This window comes from Vitis riparia, chromosome 14 (genome assembly GCF_004353265.1).
Source record: "Vitis riparia cultivar Riparia Gloire de Montpellier isolate 1030 chromosome 14, EGFV_Vit.rip_1.0, whole genome shotgun sequence".
Lineage (NCBI taxonomy): Eukaryota > Viridiplantae > Streptophyta > Magnoliopsida > Vitales > Vitaceae > Vitis > Vitis riparia.
The window spans coordinates 10,190,982-10,208,896 of record NC_048444.1 but is presented as its reverse complement, the minus strand read 5'-3'; the positions used below and the strand labels follow the sequence as shown (position 1 = coordinate 10,208,896).

General features: G+C 29.1%; 1 protein-coding gene across 1 annotated transcript; it reads left to right on the top strand.

Moving 5' to 3' along the window:
- The first annotated feature begins 14,297 nt into the window (after positions 1 to 14,297).
- On the top strand, positions 14,298 to 15,149 carry LOC117931109 (zinc finger protein GIS3-like). Its single transcript, XM_034851983.1, has one exon. The coding sequence runs from the start codon at positions 14,444 to 14,446 to the stop codon at positions 15,074 to 15,076; it is 633 nt and encodes a 210-aa protein (XP_034707874.1). The 5' UTR covers positions 14,298 to 14,443; the 3' UTR covers positions 15,077 to 15,149.
- The last annotated feature ends 2,766 nt before the right edge of the window (positions 15,150 to 17,915 follow it).

Below are 17,915 nucleotides of genomic sequence, written 5' to 3'. Positions count from 1 at the left end.
TCAGTAAAATTATAACTAAGATTAAAAGTATTTCATAATTAAATTAATTAAGATTAAAAAAAGTAAAACTTGAAGTTTGAAATACTAAAAATATTGTAAAATAATAATTTATAAATTTAAATTTAAAAAAAAAATAAACAAGTTACAATTGTGTTAGCAAGTTATAATCATTTTAATGGGTTAGAATCTTGTTAACAAATTTAATGAATTAGATTCATGTTAATGAGTTATTCATGTCCAACTTAACTCATTTGTTAATAGGTTAACTAGGTTGTTTTATTTGACCTATATAATAAATAAGTTGTGTTTATATCAAGTTATTATGGCGTGATTATTAAATGGGTTATAATTTCAGTAAAATTTTCAATATTTCTTTCCATCTACACAACATGTAGCACCACTTGATTACTAGTGTCTTTTGAGTAAGTATTGACTCAACTCCTCCTCCTCCCTAACTTAGCATACAACTAAGCATGGTCTATGTGCAAGACATGTGAATGCATTATAAGGAATTTGACTTTTCCCAACTCATATATATTGTTGGAATAAACATTTACTAATGGATAATCTCAATGCATAGTAGTTGAGGAAAAGTGTGTTGGTAAAAGTCTATTGATGAGAAAGATTTTAGGTTGTCATGAGCATTGATATTGACTTGGTTGTTGGCTAGCCAGGACACTCTTTGCTAGTTTAAGATATTGACTTGTATGTTGTTTACGGAGATTGAACCCATGACCTCAAGTTTGAAAAGAAGCAACTATACCATCAGGCCAACTTTATTATTTCAAATATAAAGAATATATATAAGATTCATAAATGTAAATATCTTATACTTATGTATTTATATTATAAATTAATAAAAATAAAATTATTATAAATTAATTAATTTTAATTCTTGTGTATTTTGTATAATAATTAAATATAAATTTATAAATAAAATTATCAACATTTTAAAATAAAAATATTTATACATATTATATATATATATATTTTGTTATTGAATCCCTTCAAATTAGATAAATCTCTACAAAATTTAATTTTAAAATTTAAATATTATTATTAGATGTCACAAATTATATCATACATATACCAACTTTTTTAATAAAACAACCTCAATTTCTATTATTACATTTTATACCATTTAATTAGATTTTTCTTCTCAACATTTTCACAAGTTTTGATCAATTTTCATCTCATCGATATTTTATGTCAAAATATCCACCAATATTTCTTGATATATTCGTAAAAACCAATATTTTTGGAGGTTCTTGTGACTTTCTTGCTCCTATAGTGGCCCTCTTGGTTTCTAGTCTTTGGGTTTCCTGTGGATTTTTCAACATATGTCTTGGGTATGGCCTAGGTTGCGACAATGCATGGTCATACCATGGTTTACCTTTGCAAACACGATTGTCATAGTTTGAATGGTTAGAGGCTCTAAGTAACAAGGGATGACTCTTTTGTTGGAGAAGGTTCGTTTTGGTTACCCATCATCACATTTTTCCGCTTTCCTCGCGTCAAACCTCTTAAAATACTTCATAGAAACTCAATTAAGGTTTAATATTAAGAACTCTTCCCTTAACTTTATCAAGGTCTTTATTAAGGCCTAATAGAAACTTGTAGATTTGTTCTTTCTCAACAATCTTTTTATATTTTTTGCATCTCGAAGAGTATCCCATATGGAGGTTTTGAACATGTCTAATTACTACTAATGACAGGTGATTATATTAAAATATTGGGTAATGGTCATCTCATTTGTTATATATCATGAAGGTTACCCTTGATTTCAAATTAGTTACGATGTATTTTCATTGTCAAAGTAGGTTTCTCTCATGACATCCCGCATCTCCTTCACTATCGCATAGAACATGAAGTTTTCTACTCCTTCGGTGGTCATGGAATTGATCAATCATGACAATTATCATCTCTTTGGCTTTCTAGGTCTTGAACTTAAGATCTTATTTCACTAGACTAGTAATTTCTCTGATGAGATAGTCGTCTTTCCCCTTGTCACATAAATACATCATGATGGATTGAGCCCATTGAGGAAAATTGTTTTCAATCAACCTATGTCGCGTGATTTGTAAAATTGACCCTTTAGATCCCCCATTATGGTTGGGAAAGGTTGTTTCTTGAGTGGAGATCACCTTTAAGGTGTTACTTTGACTATCAATGATTATATCATATTTTGTCATCAAGTTTTCTTTTTTACAAAAGGTGATATGTTATTACTTAAATATGTTTTTTTTTTTTGGGTAAGAAAAAACAAAGTAATGAATCTGGTTAAAACTAGAGGAGATTAATGATAAATGTTAAGGAAAAAAATAAATAAACCCAATGAGCATTTTCGACTCAATTACTATGTGAAAAGAAAAGGATTTTTTTTTTTTTTTTTTTTTTTTATCTCATACCTAATAATGTAGATACAACCAGACTTAAGTAGGGAAAGAATGGTGACAACTTAGCCATTAAATCCTATGATTTTAGCAAAAATACAATATGGAGATATGAAAAAAAAAAAAAAAAGGTAGAGAAATTTGATGACACATCCATCTTTATCTCCTTAAAAAAAATCCCAACTAATCACACAAAATCAACATACACTAATTTTAGGATTTCCACATTCTCCCTATGAACTAGTATACACAATCTAACAAGGTGAATGATATTAACTTCTTAAAATTACCTTTACCATCCTTGAGTTACAAATCTTTTTATTGTGTGATCAATTTATATACTAGCTTACAAAGAGCTTATGTCAGGTTCCACTTAAAGAACTACTATGACTATAGTTTACCTGAATATACTTTCTTAGGATCACCTGATTGGAGCTAAAATATCCACTCCAATAACACATATATGATATGATTTATGCAATATAAAAAGCTCAAATCATCAAACTTAACTCAAATTGATGCTAAGACTCTAGTTATGGATCTAACTTCTATCTTAAGCCTAATTCCAGGTTTAAGGGATGAAAATAATGTTAAATACAAAAATCATTTTCAACTAAGGAAGTAGAAGAGATTAAATATGCATAAATGAGAGACTCTGGACTTGGGAACCATGAAAAAGTTAAAAAAAAAATGTTGAAATGAGTAAGTTAAGGGCATGAAATACTAACAATGAATTTTATGGAGTGAGATAGATGGCAAGCAACCATGAGGAAGAGGATTGAAAGCAAATGCAATGAAGCTTAAAATGGAATTTGGAACTCAAACCTAGTAGTAACATATACCCCTAACTTTGATGTGAATTTTTAAGTGCTTCCCATGATTTTTTTTTTTTTTTAGCAAGCCATATATGGTTTTGAAGCTTAAAAAGTCAAGAGTCTAACACTTTAAACAGTGTGCAAATCGGAGTTGAAACAAAGAAGTTATGGTCATTTGAAGACAATTGTGTAGAGTCGTAGGACCATTTTGAAATGATTTCAAAAATTCAACTTATGATTTCGAAATCTATTTCGAAATAATCCTAATTTCGAAATCACACATTGCCACTTTGATGTTTCGCCTCCTCCAATTCGAGAATTGCATATTGGGCACTCTATTCGCCCTAAGTGGGCTCCACACAACCGAAAATTATGATTTTATTATTTTTTTTTAGTCATTTTTAAGTAATTATTTGTAAAATAAGTGGTCAATAGGAACATACAAACATGTTGAGATTTGTGGCACTATAAAAACTCAACTTTTAGGGTTTTTAAGGAGTTTTTTATTTGAAAAAGAAAGAAGAGAAGAAGATTGGTCTCTTCTCTTGAAATTCTTAACAAAGTTTTGGGTTTTCTTTTCTTTTATATATTTTTTTTTCAATCTTTCTATTTTATTTTTCTTGGCAACCAAACATGGACTGTGAGGAGAAATCCTCCACCATATTTAGTAAACTTGATTGATCCGAAGATGCTAACATGAAGGTGAAGAATCCAAAGACGAGTAGGAAAAACATGGTAAAGTTATGGTTTTCTTTATATTTTCAAGATCACCTTAGATAAATTATAGAAGATTCTTATCAAGATATTAGTGATTCTTAAGAAGACCTTAATCACTAGTTACTATAATTTGATCATACTGTTAACGAATCTAAGGGTTAAATCTAAAAAGATGAATATGGGCTTTTGATTGAATAAAATTAAAAATAAAAATTAATCATCACCTATCATTGCGAGTTGTATTAGGGAATGATATGGTAGATTATTTTTTGACACTAGTAATTCTTGGAAGCTTTTGACCATTGGTTTTCCTGATCTTCCCTATCATTATATATAAATCATTGGTTATCCTAGTCTTCCCTATCATTATCTATCCTAAAACAAAGCTACAAAGAGTAGAAAATGTTAAAAAGTTAAACTTTTAATTGTTAATTAATCTCATTCATTTAATGGTGTTAGGAATCTGTTTTAAAAAGGAAAAATCAAAGTTCTAATGCAATATTGGTTTTAGGATTCAATTTGGTCGTAGATTGACTTTGATCCTAAACTCTAGATTTTATCATTCTCTCTTTGTAAGGATTTAACATTAGATTATGAAACTCTCCATAACATTCTTTCTCTTGTTTGATTTATTTGATTAAATATTTTAGGAAATCTTTATTCATATTTCCATATTTATTTAAATTAGAATTTTATTATCATTAAAAAATAATTAATCCTTTTAATCTAAAAACAAATAAACACATTAGAGCTAATCCTAAAGGACAACAACCCGGAATACTACAAAGTCATGGTAACTCTATCTTTGGTTTTTCTTGGTCAAAGTTATCACGTATTTAAGCTTTTGTATTTTATTTACAATAAAGATTTGTGCTCATCACTAGATACATTGTCTCAAACTCTATAAGATATCATGGTGCCTCAATTGAAAATACTTGTTGCTACTGTTTTCCATTAATAGTAATCAAATCCATAGGGAATTTATGATCACTTTAAGATCTCACTAGCATATCAAAACCACTATAGACTTTGACACAAATTCAATATTTTTTCAAGGTTGAGAGATAATATAATATAACAGCTTGGTGAAGTCAGGATTACTTAATAACTTTACGTTATGACACACTATAGCTCTTATCTTATATACACTTGTGTACTCATCATGAGAAACTCATCATAATGGTCAAAACCGATCATCCATTTAATAGGAGGTGCATTATAGCTTCAAATGGATTGTCTATGTCCATGAATTGACTATGAATAAATTATCTATTTGTAAGGAACCCATCACTTAGATCTTCTATACAATTCCTAATGCACTTAAGTCATATACAATGTAAAATATGTCATATCAGAATGCTCATAAGGTATAATACATGGAACAAGGGTAGATAAAAGTAAAACTGAAATAATATTAAACAAATAATAATTTTGAATTTGTTACATTATATCATACTTTCAAAGGTCCATCTTAACAATTTTTTCTTTTTGGTTTTTCTTGATGAGAGAAGTTAAGGTCATGTCATCATCAAGGACTCAAGATAGCTTGAGATTTTATGTAACACCCCAAAATTAACTCTAGGGGCAAAATAGTAAATTACAAAGTAATCAATTAATTAATTAAACTCATTAAAGGTGAAAAGTCATTTTACAATTAATAATCCTAGGTCTAAATTAGATTTTCCTTTAACATTTTTTTATTCAAAAAACCCTATTAACCAAAATTAGAGAATTGGAGATCATAGGGTTGAAGGTTTAGAGGTTCAGAGTTTGAAGTTCAGATTTTTCCAGGTAAAATTCTAACCCTAAATTAATATATTATATTCGTTAGTTAGTTCTAAACATACTAAACATTCTTTGAAATTTTTTAAATTTAGATTAGGATTAGTTTATTTATTTTTAATTCTTTTTAATATCAAAATATTGCAAATTTAAAATTATGGGTTGATTTATTGTTGGAAATTGGGAAATCTTAAATTTTTAGATGAAAAAAAAAAATTCTTTGGAAAGATTTCGATTTAGGCTAGGGTTAATCTATTTAAAATTTTTAGGTCAAAATATTGAAATTATGAATATAGGTTGTTCCATTGATGAAAATAGAGAAATTCAAAGATCTAAGTAATGAAATTTCAAAATTAAATGAGTAAATATATATATAATTATATGTAGCTTAAGGGATTGGAAAATATTAGGAAAAAAAAACTAAAAAACTATAAGATTTCAATGTATCGGGTGATTTCTAGAAGTGTATAATAATAAACATGTTTTTTTTTTTTTTATAAAAAAAAATGTGTGTGTGTGGAAGAATGAAGAATGATGATGATGATATATATATAAACAAGTGTTTTTTTTTTTTTTAAATAATAATAAAGAATGTGTGCGTGTGGAACAATGAAGAATGAAGAATGATAATAATAATAATAATAATAATAATAATAATAATAATAATAATAAGGGAGACAAGCACTGTGCGTGGAGTTTGTGAGTATATATATATATTATTGGTAGTTGTGTGGGTGTTGTTATGGTAGTTGTGTTTGGAAAATATAAAAGTGGTAGAATAAATTATATATAAATAAACGATGTAAAGTACAAATTAGTTAAATTTATAGTATTGTAATTAGATTAATGATAAATATTAAGTTAATAAGTAGCATAAGATTTAAATTCGTGAAATAAATTGTAGTTTAATTAAAGTATGTTGTGTCCTAAGGAATAAATTGAAAATAAAATTTAAGTTTTATATGAATTATAAATTTATTAATTTTTCTAAAATAGGAATTGATTAAATTATCTTTCATAATTAAAAGCATTAATTTGAATACCTAAAATTTTAGGATTGTCAAACCTATAATTTTAGATAAATAGTAATTGTTATTTCTCTTCTACTTTGTTAGGTGAAGAGTAGATTTTCCAAAATTATTTTCTTCCAAAGTTTTGAGAACTTCTTTTGAGGTATGGGAAATTAATGCAGATTTTATAAAAGGAAATAATTTTCTTTTATATTGTATTTTGAAATGTATAAAAATGTTATTTTTATTCTTATGCATAGATCAAATATATGTTTTGTATGAGAAATATGTTTAAACATTTTCTTTGTTTATGAAAAATAAAAATTGTGGAGATATGATGTTCACCTTTTATAAGTTGAATGAATAAAACAAAGAATTTGACTTTGGTTTGTTCGACCCTTGCCAACGGGATATAATAGTTGACCTTTACATTTTCATGATGGGGAATGTAATTGATTTGGACCCCAGCCTCTAGGGGTTAGGTTAGAGGTTACTAATACTAGTAGTGTTTGGTTCGTCCACCTTAAAATGAGCAATTAGGGCCAGCCACCTATTTGTAAAGTCTCATTTAAATGGACACTATTTGTTATTTGATAACTAGAGAGAAAACAATTGAAATGTATTTGATTTGAAATGGATATGAAATGATTTTTATATATATATGAAAATGTTTGGTTGAACAGTTTAAATGTATTAGCATGTCTAACTCAAAAGTTTTATAAATAGAGTATATATTATATCTCCCGTTGTAAGTATAATTGAAAATATTTGATCCATGAAACTGTGTTAATATTCCTTATTAGGCTTTGAGCTCATCCTCCTTCGCTAATAATTTTACAAGTACCCTCAGTTTGGGCGATGAGTGATGGTTAGGAGGGAAAATTAGCTTGTTAGAACATTTGTCAAAACTCTCTTTATTTTGAGCATTGTTTAGATTTAAAAAAAATTTCCATTAGAATTATTTGAATTTTGAGTTATTTGGACAATAACACTTGTTTGATGTGTTAGTTTAAAAAATTATTATCTGGATAGTTTAGAATTTTTGTTCTACTACTCTAAATAAGAATTTGGTAATTGGTAAATTTTCAGTTATAATATAAATGTTTGTATTGTTTCCACTTTGAGCCTTTGGGTTTGAGGTGTGAAATGACCGTCATGCCCTTAGATTGGGTTTTGGGGCGTGACAGAGTAGTATCAGAGCACCAAGTTATGATCTTGTTGGAAACTTGTTTTAGTTTACTTCGGGGATAGATGGGTGACACATTAATTTAAGTTTTAACTTCATCTCATATAAACTCTCATTCTTCCTTATAAATCCAAATTATCTAATTGTTTTCTTAGTGACTAATTTAGCTATACCTTATGCTTTATAGGAGATCATGGCATAAAGAAGAACATCTTTCCAAGACAATAAGGCTAATGGTGATGTACCTCCTGCACTTGAGGGTTTGTCTCCTATGAATGTAGAAGGGCTTTATAGCATCTTGGAACTTTAGCTGGTTTGGTTGAGCATCAAGTTAGAGTCGTTGAGACTAATGGTCAGGAACAATTATCATCTTCTAGGGGTAGCTCCTTTGATGACTTTAAGAAGCTAGGTCCTATTTTTTTTTATGACTTTGATGACTTTAAGATTTTAGGTTTAAATATTGAAGAAAACCTATGTTGGGAGAATTGGTTTTGATAAAAATGTCTTAAGAAGTTTAAAGGAAGGTGAAGTCATTAAAGAAAAAGCAATGTTGTTGAAACCCTTACTCATATTGTTTCGACTATATATATGAGCTAAGTGCAGTGGGAGCTTGATTTTCACAACTTAGTTTAAATCCTTGCAAATATGGTTTGGGCTTTATATGCATACCCAAATATGGTTCGAGTATGACTCAGACTTTAGATCTTCAAGGGAAAGGCTGATTAAAATTGAAGTGGGCGGTTCCCAAATAAATCCCAACTAAGAATAATCCATATATTGAAGGTTTTGATTTATAATGAATTCTTCCAATTTTTTGAAAAAGTATTTTGGGAGAAGACAATTTGGAACGGCTCCTAATTGAACCCTCAAAATTGATCTTTGAAATAGAGTTCTCTAGTACTACAAGAGAGAGAACCATTGTCTGGAATCAGGCTGATGATCATTTCCAATTCAATAGCACCGATCTATTCAACATATACTAACATATTTGGGCCCAGAGAAGACAATTGCATTGAACTCAAGATACGTTGGGATGGGCATAGGTTTGCCTTTTGGGCTTGGATTTAGAAATGACAAAGGACTGGATTAGTGAGTTGGGTTTTTGGGCTTGAATTGTAGTTGGTTTCGACCTGTGTAGGGGGATTGAATTGGGTTAGATCATACAGAGGGGTAGCTCATAAATGCTTAGCCCTGATGCAACGGTTTTTCTTTTAACTGGGTTGAAAAATTAAATTGGCTCCAATCCGAGCCTCCAACTTTCCTTTCTAAGTTTTGGCTCAAAAATAATAAATTTGCTTTTAAAATCTATAAAATATTTAGAGCTTGCTTGGGCATGTGATTAATTTTTTTAAAAAAAAAAAAAAAAACAGAAAACCGTTTAAATTTTTTTTTTAACCGTTGTTCCCATACAACAATTTATAAAAATAAAGTAAAATATAAAACAATTTTTAAAGAACAAAAAAAAGTTGTTTTCACATGTTTTTAAAAACAAAATGCAAATATGGGTCGCTTAGTCATGCTTTCTTATTAAAAATAGTTTTTAAAAATAAGTTTAAAAAACTATGACCAAATGGCCATTAGACTCATTTAGATATTTTTTGTTTTCTATTTTGAAAAAACTTGAACTTCAATATAAAATTTAGAGAATTTATACAAATATTGCAAGCTTATCTAATATCCTTGAAAATTATTTTTAAAATTTTAAATTTGAGATATTAAATTTTATTTTATGCCTCAATTTTTTAATTAGTATTAAAAATCATTATATATATATATATATATATATATATATATATATATATATATACTTTTTTATTTTTATGTAAGTCTCAAAAAATTCTTACATAAAAGGTATTACTATTTTTTATTTTATTTTATTTTATTTAAAAAAAAAAGATATTTTGAAAAAACTATTTTTTGTTAATTCCAATTTTTGCAACTCATATACCATATGCCTTAAATATTATTTATGACCCCTTAGAACACCTCTAAATGTTGATTTCAAAACTTAACTTATTTGTGTTTGAGTCATCATAGATAACCAAATATAATGTGAAAATTTATTGTAATCAATATTAAAAGTGCGTTTGATAGTAATTTTAGTAAAGTGTTTTTAGTATTTTTAATATATGAAAATTTTTATTTTTCATTAGAAACATTTCATAAGATCACTATCAAACAAACTCAATGTCCTTTAATATAAATAGAAAAGTAAAAAAACAAATTATTGAAATTTGGAATATACATGACAATCATTAAATCATCGCCTAGAAAATTTATGGAGTATGTAATAGTTAAAATAATTTGATAAATGCAAAATATACATGCTAGCAGAAATAATCATTTTGCAAGTGAAAAAGAATAAAATGATATATATATATATATATATATATATATATATATATATATATATATATATATATATATATATATATTAGAATTCTCGAATTCTCATATGATATTTTTATCAAATTCAGTTATTGATATTCTAAAAATTTTCAATATTTTCATCATTGATTATAACACAGTACTACTTCAATTCCATTGAAAAATCCCACTATTATTCACAACCTTGCCAATTTTCCAACATAAACAACACCATTATAGAAGACTTGCTAGAGAATATTCAATATTCAAAAACAATATTTAAAAAAAAAAAAAAAAAACAAATCCAAACCGCCAATACACATTGCATCTAGCCCCTAGATTCTCTAAAGCCAATACCTCCAAAAATCAAACGTAGCATAGTCTAAAATAAACACGCAAGATGTATCTCATAATATGTTGACCCCTATTTTCCTCGAAGCCTTGTCACACATCAATAATTGAATATGTGATCAAGATGATTCCTAAAATGGTCATGTGCATCCTTGTGTTTTTGTATACGTTGGAGTGTTGTCTCGTTTGGCCCGTCTTTGTCCAATCAAACCGACTTCAAGGGCATCTTTATGTTTCTTATTCCTTCAAATCTTCACATGATCTAGACTTAATCTATGCTATAGTACTATGTATATTTATTAAATCAATTAAGTTTGTTTTGCATGCCACCTCCCAATCACACCAGCCACTCGGTCATCATGACTTCCTCCCTCGGGTACCATTTTTCACGACTGCATTTGATTCAAACTTCTTTATACCTAACTCCCATCTCATATTTTATGTACGTTTCAGTTAACATCAAATCATAGATTTTTAATTATCCGCAGTTTGTCCTATTGGTTTATAGCTGATGTACACGTCAAATATCCTAGGTAAAGGATTCTATTCCTTTTTTTCTTTTACATGTTAATTTTTAAAAGATATTTTATTTCAGTACCCAAAGCAAAAAAAAAAAAAGAAGGAAATTTAGGTCTTGATCGATAATTGTTTTTTAAAATAGTTTTTAAAATCTATTTTTTAATATTTTGTAAAATAAAGGTCTACTTGAAAATTTAAAATGTTTTTATCATATTTTTAATATTTTTATATATATTTAAAAAAATAATTTTTATGTCTTAAGCTTTATTTATAATTATTATATTTGTTTGTATAATTATTTTTTTAAACATCTTTTAAAAAGTTACTAAAAACAATTTAAAGTAATTAAAAGATGTTTCCTAAAAACATCTTATTTTTTATTTTTGAGAACAAAAAACACAAAACAATTTTTTGGTTGTTAAACTGTTTTTCAGTTTTTTTATTCCAGAAAATAGAAAACCATTTTGAAAACAGTTACAAACATACCCTTAAAACTTGAATGATATTTTTCTGTCTTTTTTATTTAGAATTTAGACAAATTTACACTTATTCACATTTTGGTTAAAAAAAACAAAAAACACAAATGATTTCAAATTTTTTATAAGAATATTCCTTGTAAAAATTTAGAATCTCTTCTACTTAGTACATGATAAAATATATAGTTGGACACTCCAAAAAATTAAAAAAAATACTTTCAAGGAATCCCAAAATATATATTTTTTTAGCAGCATTAAAATAATTTAAACCTAACCGGCTATAACCAAACCTCCACTAATAAATTTAGGTGGCAAAAGGCTAGTTAGAATCACTTGGAATGCAAGGGATTTTCTATTGATCTGCACCCACATTATTTGTGCTCTAGTGCTTTGAATTCATCCACCTAAAGGGATATGTATCAACTTGACATATTTTAACCTTTTGGATCCTTCCAAACTAACAGTTGCAACATGAAATAAATGATAGATTCAGGACTAGTCACTTGTTTTACTATAAGAAGGGTGCACCCAAATTATTCTTATGTTATGTACATTTTCTTTGCTAAGCACAACTTGGTGGGACCCTAATTGATTTGCGCAATCTTATGCGCTAATATATAACATTAATTGCGCTGCCTCTATCATGGGCATGATTAAAATACCTCTATAATCAATATTATTTTATTTAATTAACTAGAAGGTGGGAGACATCAAAAAAGAAAAGATCATTTTCAATAAACAGTCATATGTTTGATTAACTTAAAACTTAAGGAAGCGATCATTATTAATCACACATATATATATACAAGTACTCAATGATTCCGTATGTAATACTTAGATCTATTGCTTCCCCAACCTGACCTCTTTATAGTTGGAATATTTTTTTTCATATACGTCCAAGAACTAGTTTGGATATGGTCGATCCTACCACATTAACTTGATGATGTAAAGCCTTTTCGGACCTATGAGTCTATATAGTTGTAAAAGAAGAGATTAAAAGTGATTTTAACAGTGATTTTAGAAAGTATTTATGTTCTGATATTAATTGAAAAGATAAAAATTTTGAACCAAAATTGGAAACACTTCTTAAAATTATTACCAAAATGCATTATAATTTACAAACAACAATGCACATGATTTGGTCCATTCTCTAAGTTTTGGAAGCCTTCATATTCTTCTAAGTTGTAATCAATTATACATCAATGTGTCTGAATATGGTACATTTAGCATCATTATTTCTCGACCCATCATGCATTGTATACCATGCATCCGTTTTATCATTTGGATTCTTATAAGAAGAAGACTATGATTAAAAGGAAAGTATGTCATGGCTAGGAAAAAAAGAGGAGACAAGATGGGACAAGTTTGAAGCTTTGGGAACAATTACATTAGGGAAGCTTCATTCAAACATTTGGAAGCGTGGAGGTACAAGGATTCTCTTTAAAGAGTGTCATCATTCCAATCATATATGATCCTAATATAAAGTTGGAGCCATCTCTCATGTTGGGACTTGTCAATAGAACAAAGCATATTAAATTGTACGAAACGGCTTGAATGAAGGCGAGATATTGACTTTGGACCTATCACATGGGAGTTAGTAAGATCTGCAAAGATTTTTCTCTAATAAACAAACAATAGGCATAACGTAATTTACGCAATCATGCCATACGATTATTCAGGATCAAATGTCACGTTATGCATTTAACACTGAAACATTCAAAAACCACTCCACTTTAGGTGGTCACTTGGCATGAAAAAAGCACCTAACTTCTCCATGTGGAGGCTTCTTTTTCTGTCCTTCAAAAGCTACATAAGACTTTTACATTGACAATTTGACAAGAGGAACTTGGAATTTGATGATTGGTAACATGTGGTCAGTATATACATATGATGTAAGCTTGGAAATCTGTCGACCATTATGGATGTATTATGTGACATATATTTAAAAATTGTGGTCGATCACTTAATATTTTGACCAGTAAGCTTTAGAAATATCAAGGCCTTTCATTGAAGTTTCTTAACCCATGTTTTTCATAGAACTATTTGGCACATGACCAAGTGCACTATTTGGCACATGAACCTCGCATACTTCAGTGTTCTGGAGAGCATGAAATAACCCATTAAGAAAAAAGTCAATCCAACACATAACACCTTTGTTACTCATTCTCTCATGAGATTGCATGGTGTAGCAGAAGTGACACCAGATTCTTTCCCATTTGTTGACTGTTTGTCACCATGGAAAATATGGACTGACCCCTAGTCGGTTTTGAGGAAGTGACACTGATTTATGGGTTTTAGGAAAATCCAGCTAATTAAGACCATAGAAGGCTACCAAAATGTCGGCCTGTGTTAGCATTAAAATTTTTTCGAAAAGACACAACATCCTCCACATGGCTTTCATAAAGCTTTCCATTCAATCACATTCCTACAGTTACCAATATATACGATCTAAATCGTAAAAAATAAGAACAAAATTCAAATTGACTTGAATGCAGACAAGCATCTTTGTCAGCTTATGTGGTAGAAGGCTCACCTAAACTAGTCCATGCAAAATAAAATCATAGCACATCACTAGCTGGAATATAGTATTCTGTATTCCTCACAAGTCTTCCTGCTCGACACTTGCTTTCTCCTCCTTTGGGATCTTCGCTATCTACTCTCTCTCTCTCTCTCCAACCCACGCAATTAATCTTTATGTCATGTTTATACTGTGCAGAGTGTGGTGTAATCTTATAAAAAGACAGCAAAATCATCATTCATTTCCACCTCTCTGCTCTCTACTCTTTCTAACCTCTGGTAACTAATAGTACTCTTTTTTTCTGTGTTAATGGCTGATATCCATTGTCAAACAAAACCAAATAATGCTACCATGGGTTTGAAGCTGTTTGGCTTCAACATTTCAGAAGTTGAGGAGTTGGAATCGGGAAAATCTCCATCGTCTCCGGAATCGGAGATTTTTCAGGCCGATGGCCGGAGATATGAGTGTCAGTACTGTTGCCGTGAGTTCGCCAACTCTCAAGCTTTAGGTGGTCATCAGAACGCTCACAAGAAGGAAAGACAGCAGCTGAAGCGTGCCAAATTGCAAGCATCTGCTCGGAGCTTTCCTGATTCTTTCATCCGAAACCCGATGGTATCAGCGTTCATGCCGCCGCCGCATCTTTTTGCACCGCCTTCCGCGCCACCACAATCGTTTCCTTGGGCTTACATGCCACGCGCCGGCGCAGCGCCATCTTTCCGCGCGCCGCAGCGTGGCTTCATGATTAAATGCGGCAGCGAGGCAGCGCCGGATGCATATGCCGGCTACGAGAGGGAAACTCCTGTGAGGGCCACGCTGTATCGTGAAGTTCAGGCCCACGCCGGCGTTGTGCCGGAGTGGCTGAGAAGAGGTGATGATGGGCCACGTTTGGAAAAGGGCTTGGGCTTAGATTTGCATCTTAGTCTCGGGCCGGCCAAGCCATGATTTCGGTTCAGTTCCTTTGGGACATGTAATTACTCCAATTTTCAATCTTAAGAGGACATTATTTTTGGTTTTCCTTTTGTTCCTTGTTCTTTCATTTTAAATTATTTTTTTTCTTTTTGGAGGAGCCAATTTATTGCATAAGAAATTTTGACGAGGGCTAAGTAGAGAAGAATATCAAAGTAAAAATAAAAAAATATATTTTAAAAAATTCACAAAATAATTTGTATCACACCTCACTTGGAAAATAAGAGGAGGATATTTTTGGATTTTTTTTTCTTTTGTTTTTCACTTCGACATAATCTTTTGAAAAACCAAATCCATTAGGATTATTAAAAAAAAATTATTTAATGTTGTCTCTTCTAAAAATTATGTTATAATGTATGTGATGAGGCATCCTAGGTTTAAAGTGTCATAATATTATAAATATTTTTGGATGTTTATTATTTTAACAATATTTTGTTGTAATAATGTTATATATATTAAAAAAAAGTCCACTTTAGTAGTACGAAAACTTTAGGAGAGGTAAAGTTTGATACGATTCATCAATACGACTCAAATTCAATGTGATATTAGTGAGTTTGAATTGAGTATGATTGTGTTTAGATCTCATTCATGTCAATTTGTACAACTCACTCAAATTCAATGTGATATTAATGGATTTGAATTGAGTATGATTGTGTTTAGATCTCATTCATGTCAATTTGTACAACTCATTTAATAAAAATGTTGTTTTTTCGTTAATTTGTATAATTACGTCGTATTTGGATTTATGCTTTTAACTCGAGTATTATTTGTCATGTTTAGGTTGAGTTATTTAGCTAAAAGTGTGAGCTTTGCCACGACATAAGCATAACCCACCAACAAAAATTGTTATCCTTTTTTCAATCGATCCAAAAAAATTCAATGATACGAGTCAATGGTTTAGTGTTGAAAATGCATAAATTCCTATGATTGCAAGTTTTATTTATATTCACATATAAAGAGTTCACTTCCACAAAAGAGGTAAACAATGACGGTCATTGTTTCTACTTAGACATGGAAATGATTCAAATAAAGAAGGATGACCGCTTTTTAGTTAAGAAGATGAACTCCTTTTTTTAGTCATTTTTAAAAATAGCCATCTTTCTTTTCTAACCTAGAGAAAAACCCAAATTGTTTTTACCCTATTTGGGAAGTATTTTCAAAACAGTTCTCAAAAAAGTGTTTTAAAATTATTCTCTAATATTTTATAGAACAAAAATTCTTTGAGGAATTTGAAATATTTTTAACTTGTTTTCCATATTTTTAAAACAACTTTTATACGTAGTGCTTTAATTTTAATCATTCTTCATATCTGTATAATTATTTTTTATAACACCTTTAAAAAACAATTAAAAAATATTCTTTGAAAACACACGGTTTCCTATTTTTAAAAATAAAAAATTATTTTCTATTTTTTAATTGTCAAACATGTTTTCTTGTTTTTTTTTTATTATTATTCTATTCTATAAAAAAAGAAAACTATTTTAAAAAACAATTGCTTAATAGGACCCTCATCTTTCTCTCTCTTCATCTCTCGCTCTACCTTTTGCTTAAGAAAGTAAAATATGTGTAAGAGCTAATCATTTGCAACAAAAAAATGGAATCTACCTAAGGTATACCTCTTCATTTGTTCACATGTCTAAACTGTACAACAAAGATTAGATTTTTTTTTTCTTAAGGAAACTACCATCTCTTTCAACCATACTCTATTTTGATGGTATGTTCTTTTGTTGATCAAGAAGTTGTTCATGTTTCATACTAGTTCACATGAGAAGAAAACGATTTTTTATTAACCAAAAAGTGCATATTATTGGCATTAATTGATGTATATTTCACATTTTTTAAGTAATAATTATGTCTAAAATACTCAACTCACACATTGTTGGTCTTAAAATAATTGCTAACCATTTTTTGTAACTTGTGAAATGATTTCAAATGTGAATGATGTCTTTAATTGCTCATGGAAGAAAGAATATTGAAAATTGCAAAAAAGTGTTGAAAAGAGAAAGAATGACAACTTTGAGTAATCAAGTCAAATTTGGCATGATTGTCCCAAATGAAGTAGTAAGGTATAATGGCAAATTTTGAGTAGTTTGAATTTCACGTAAGGAAGGTAGATTTTGCGCATGCTAGTTGAACAAGAGGAGTGAAAGCTCACTACAATAAATATAGGTTTTAGCCATAAAACATAAAAAGAAAAAAAATTGGCACCTTTGTGGGTACAAGCCCATGAGTAATTATCGTTAATGATGAAAATAAATTCTTTGGTAAAAATTTATTTTAACCATAAAAAATAATCTCTGACAAAAAATTTCTCCTAGAAAAAATAATTTATGACAAAAAATTACTTTCAACCATGAAAATAAATTTATGACTAAATATCATGGTAAAGTAAATTTTTAGTTAAACATCACTTTTAATTGTGAAACTAATTTCATAATGAAAGATCATTAATTGAAAATTAAAGTTTGTGGCAAAAATTAATTTTAATCCCTAAATCTAATTTGTGATGGAAGTTATTTGGTTTTTAAAATTTTTAATGCATATAAATAACTTAAATTATTGGAAGGCCATCACTAACCATATAAATTAATCATATAATAGGTCAAAAAATTATTTAAATTAATTAACATGACCAAAAGAAGTGTGCAACATTTTAGTCTCTTGAATCCTTTCCTAATATCATGTCTACTGTCAATTAGGAAAGCAAAGTTTACAACATATGTAGGGAAATAGGGAACCATATGGAGAAAAAATATGTTGACAATAGAATTGCTCTGACATAATCTTCACCTATTAATTGCTTGAAGAAACCACA

Coding starts and splice junctions, on each gene's coding strand:
- LOC117931109 (XM_034851983.1), top strand. CDS start 14,444: ATGGCTGATATCCATTGTCAAACAAAACCAAATAATGCTACCATGGGT.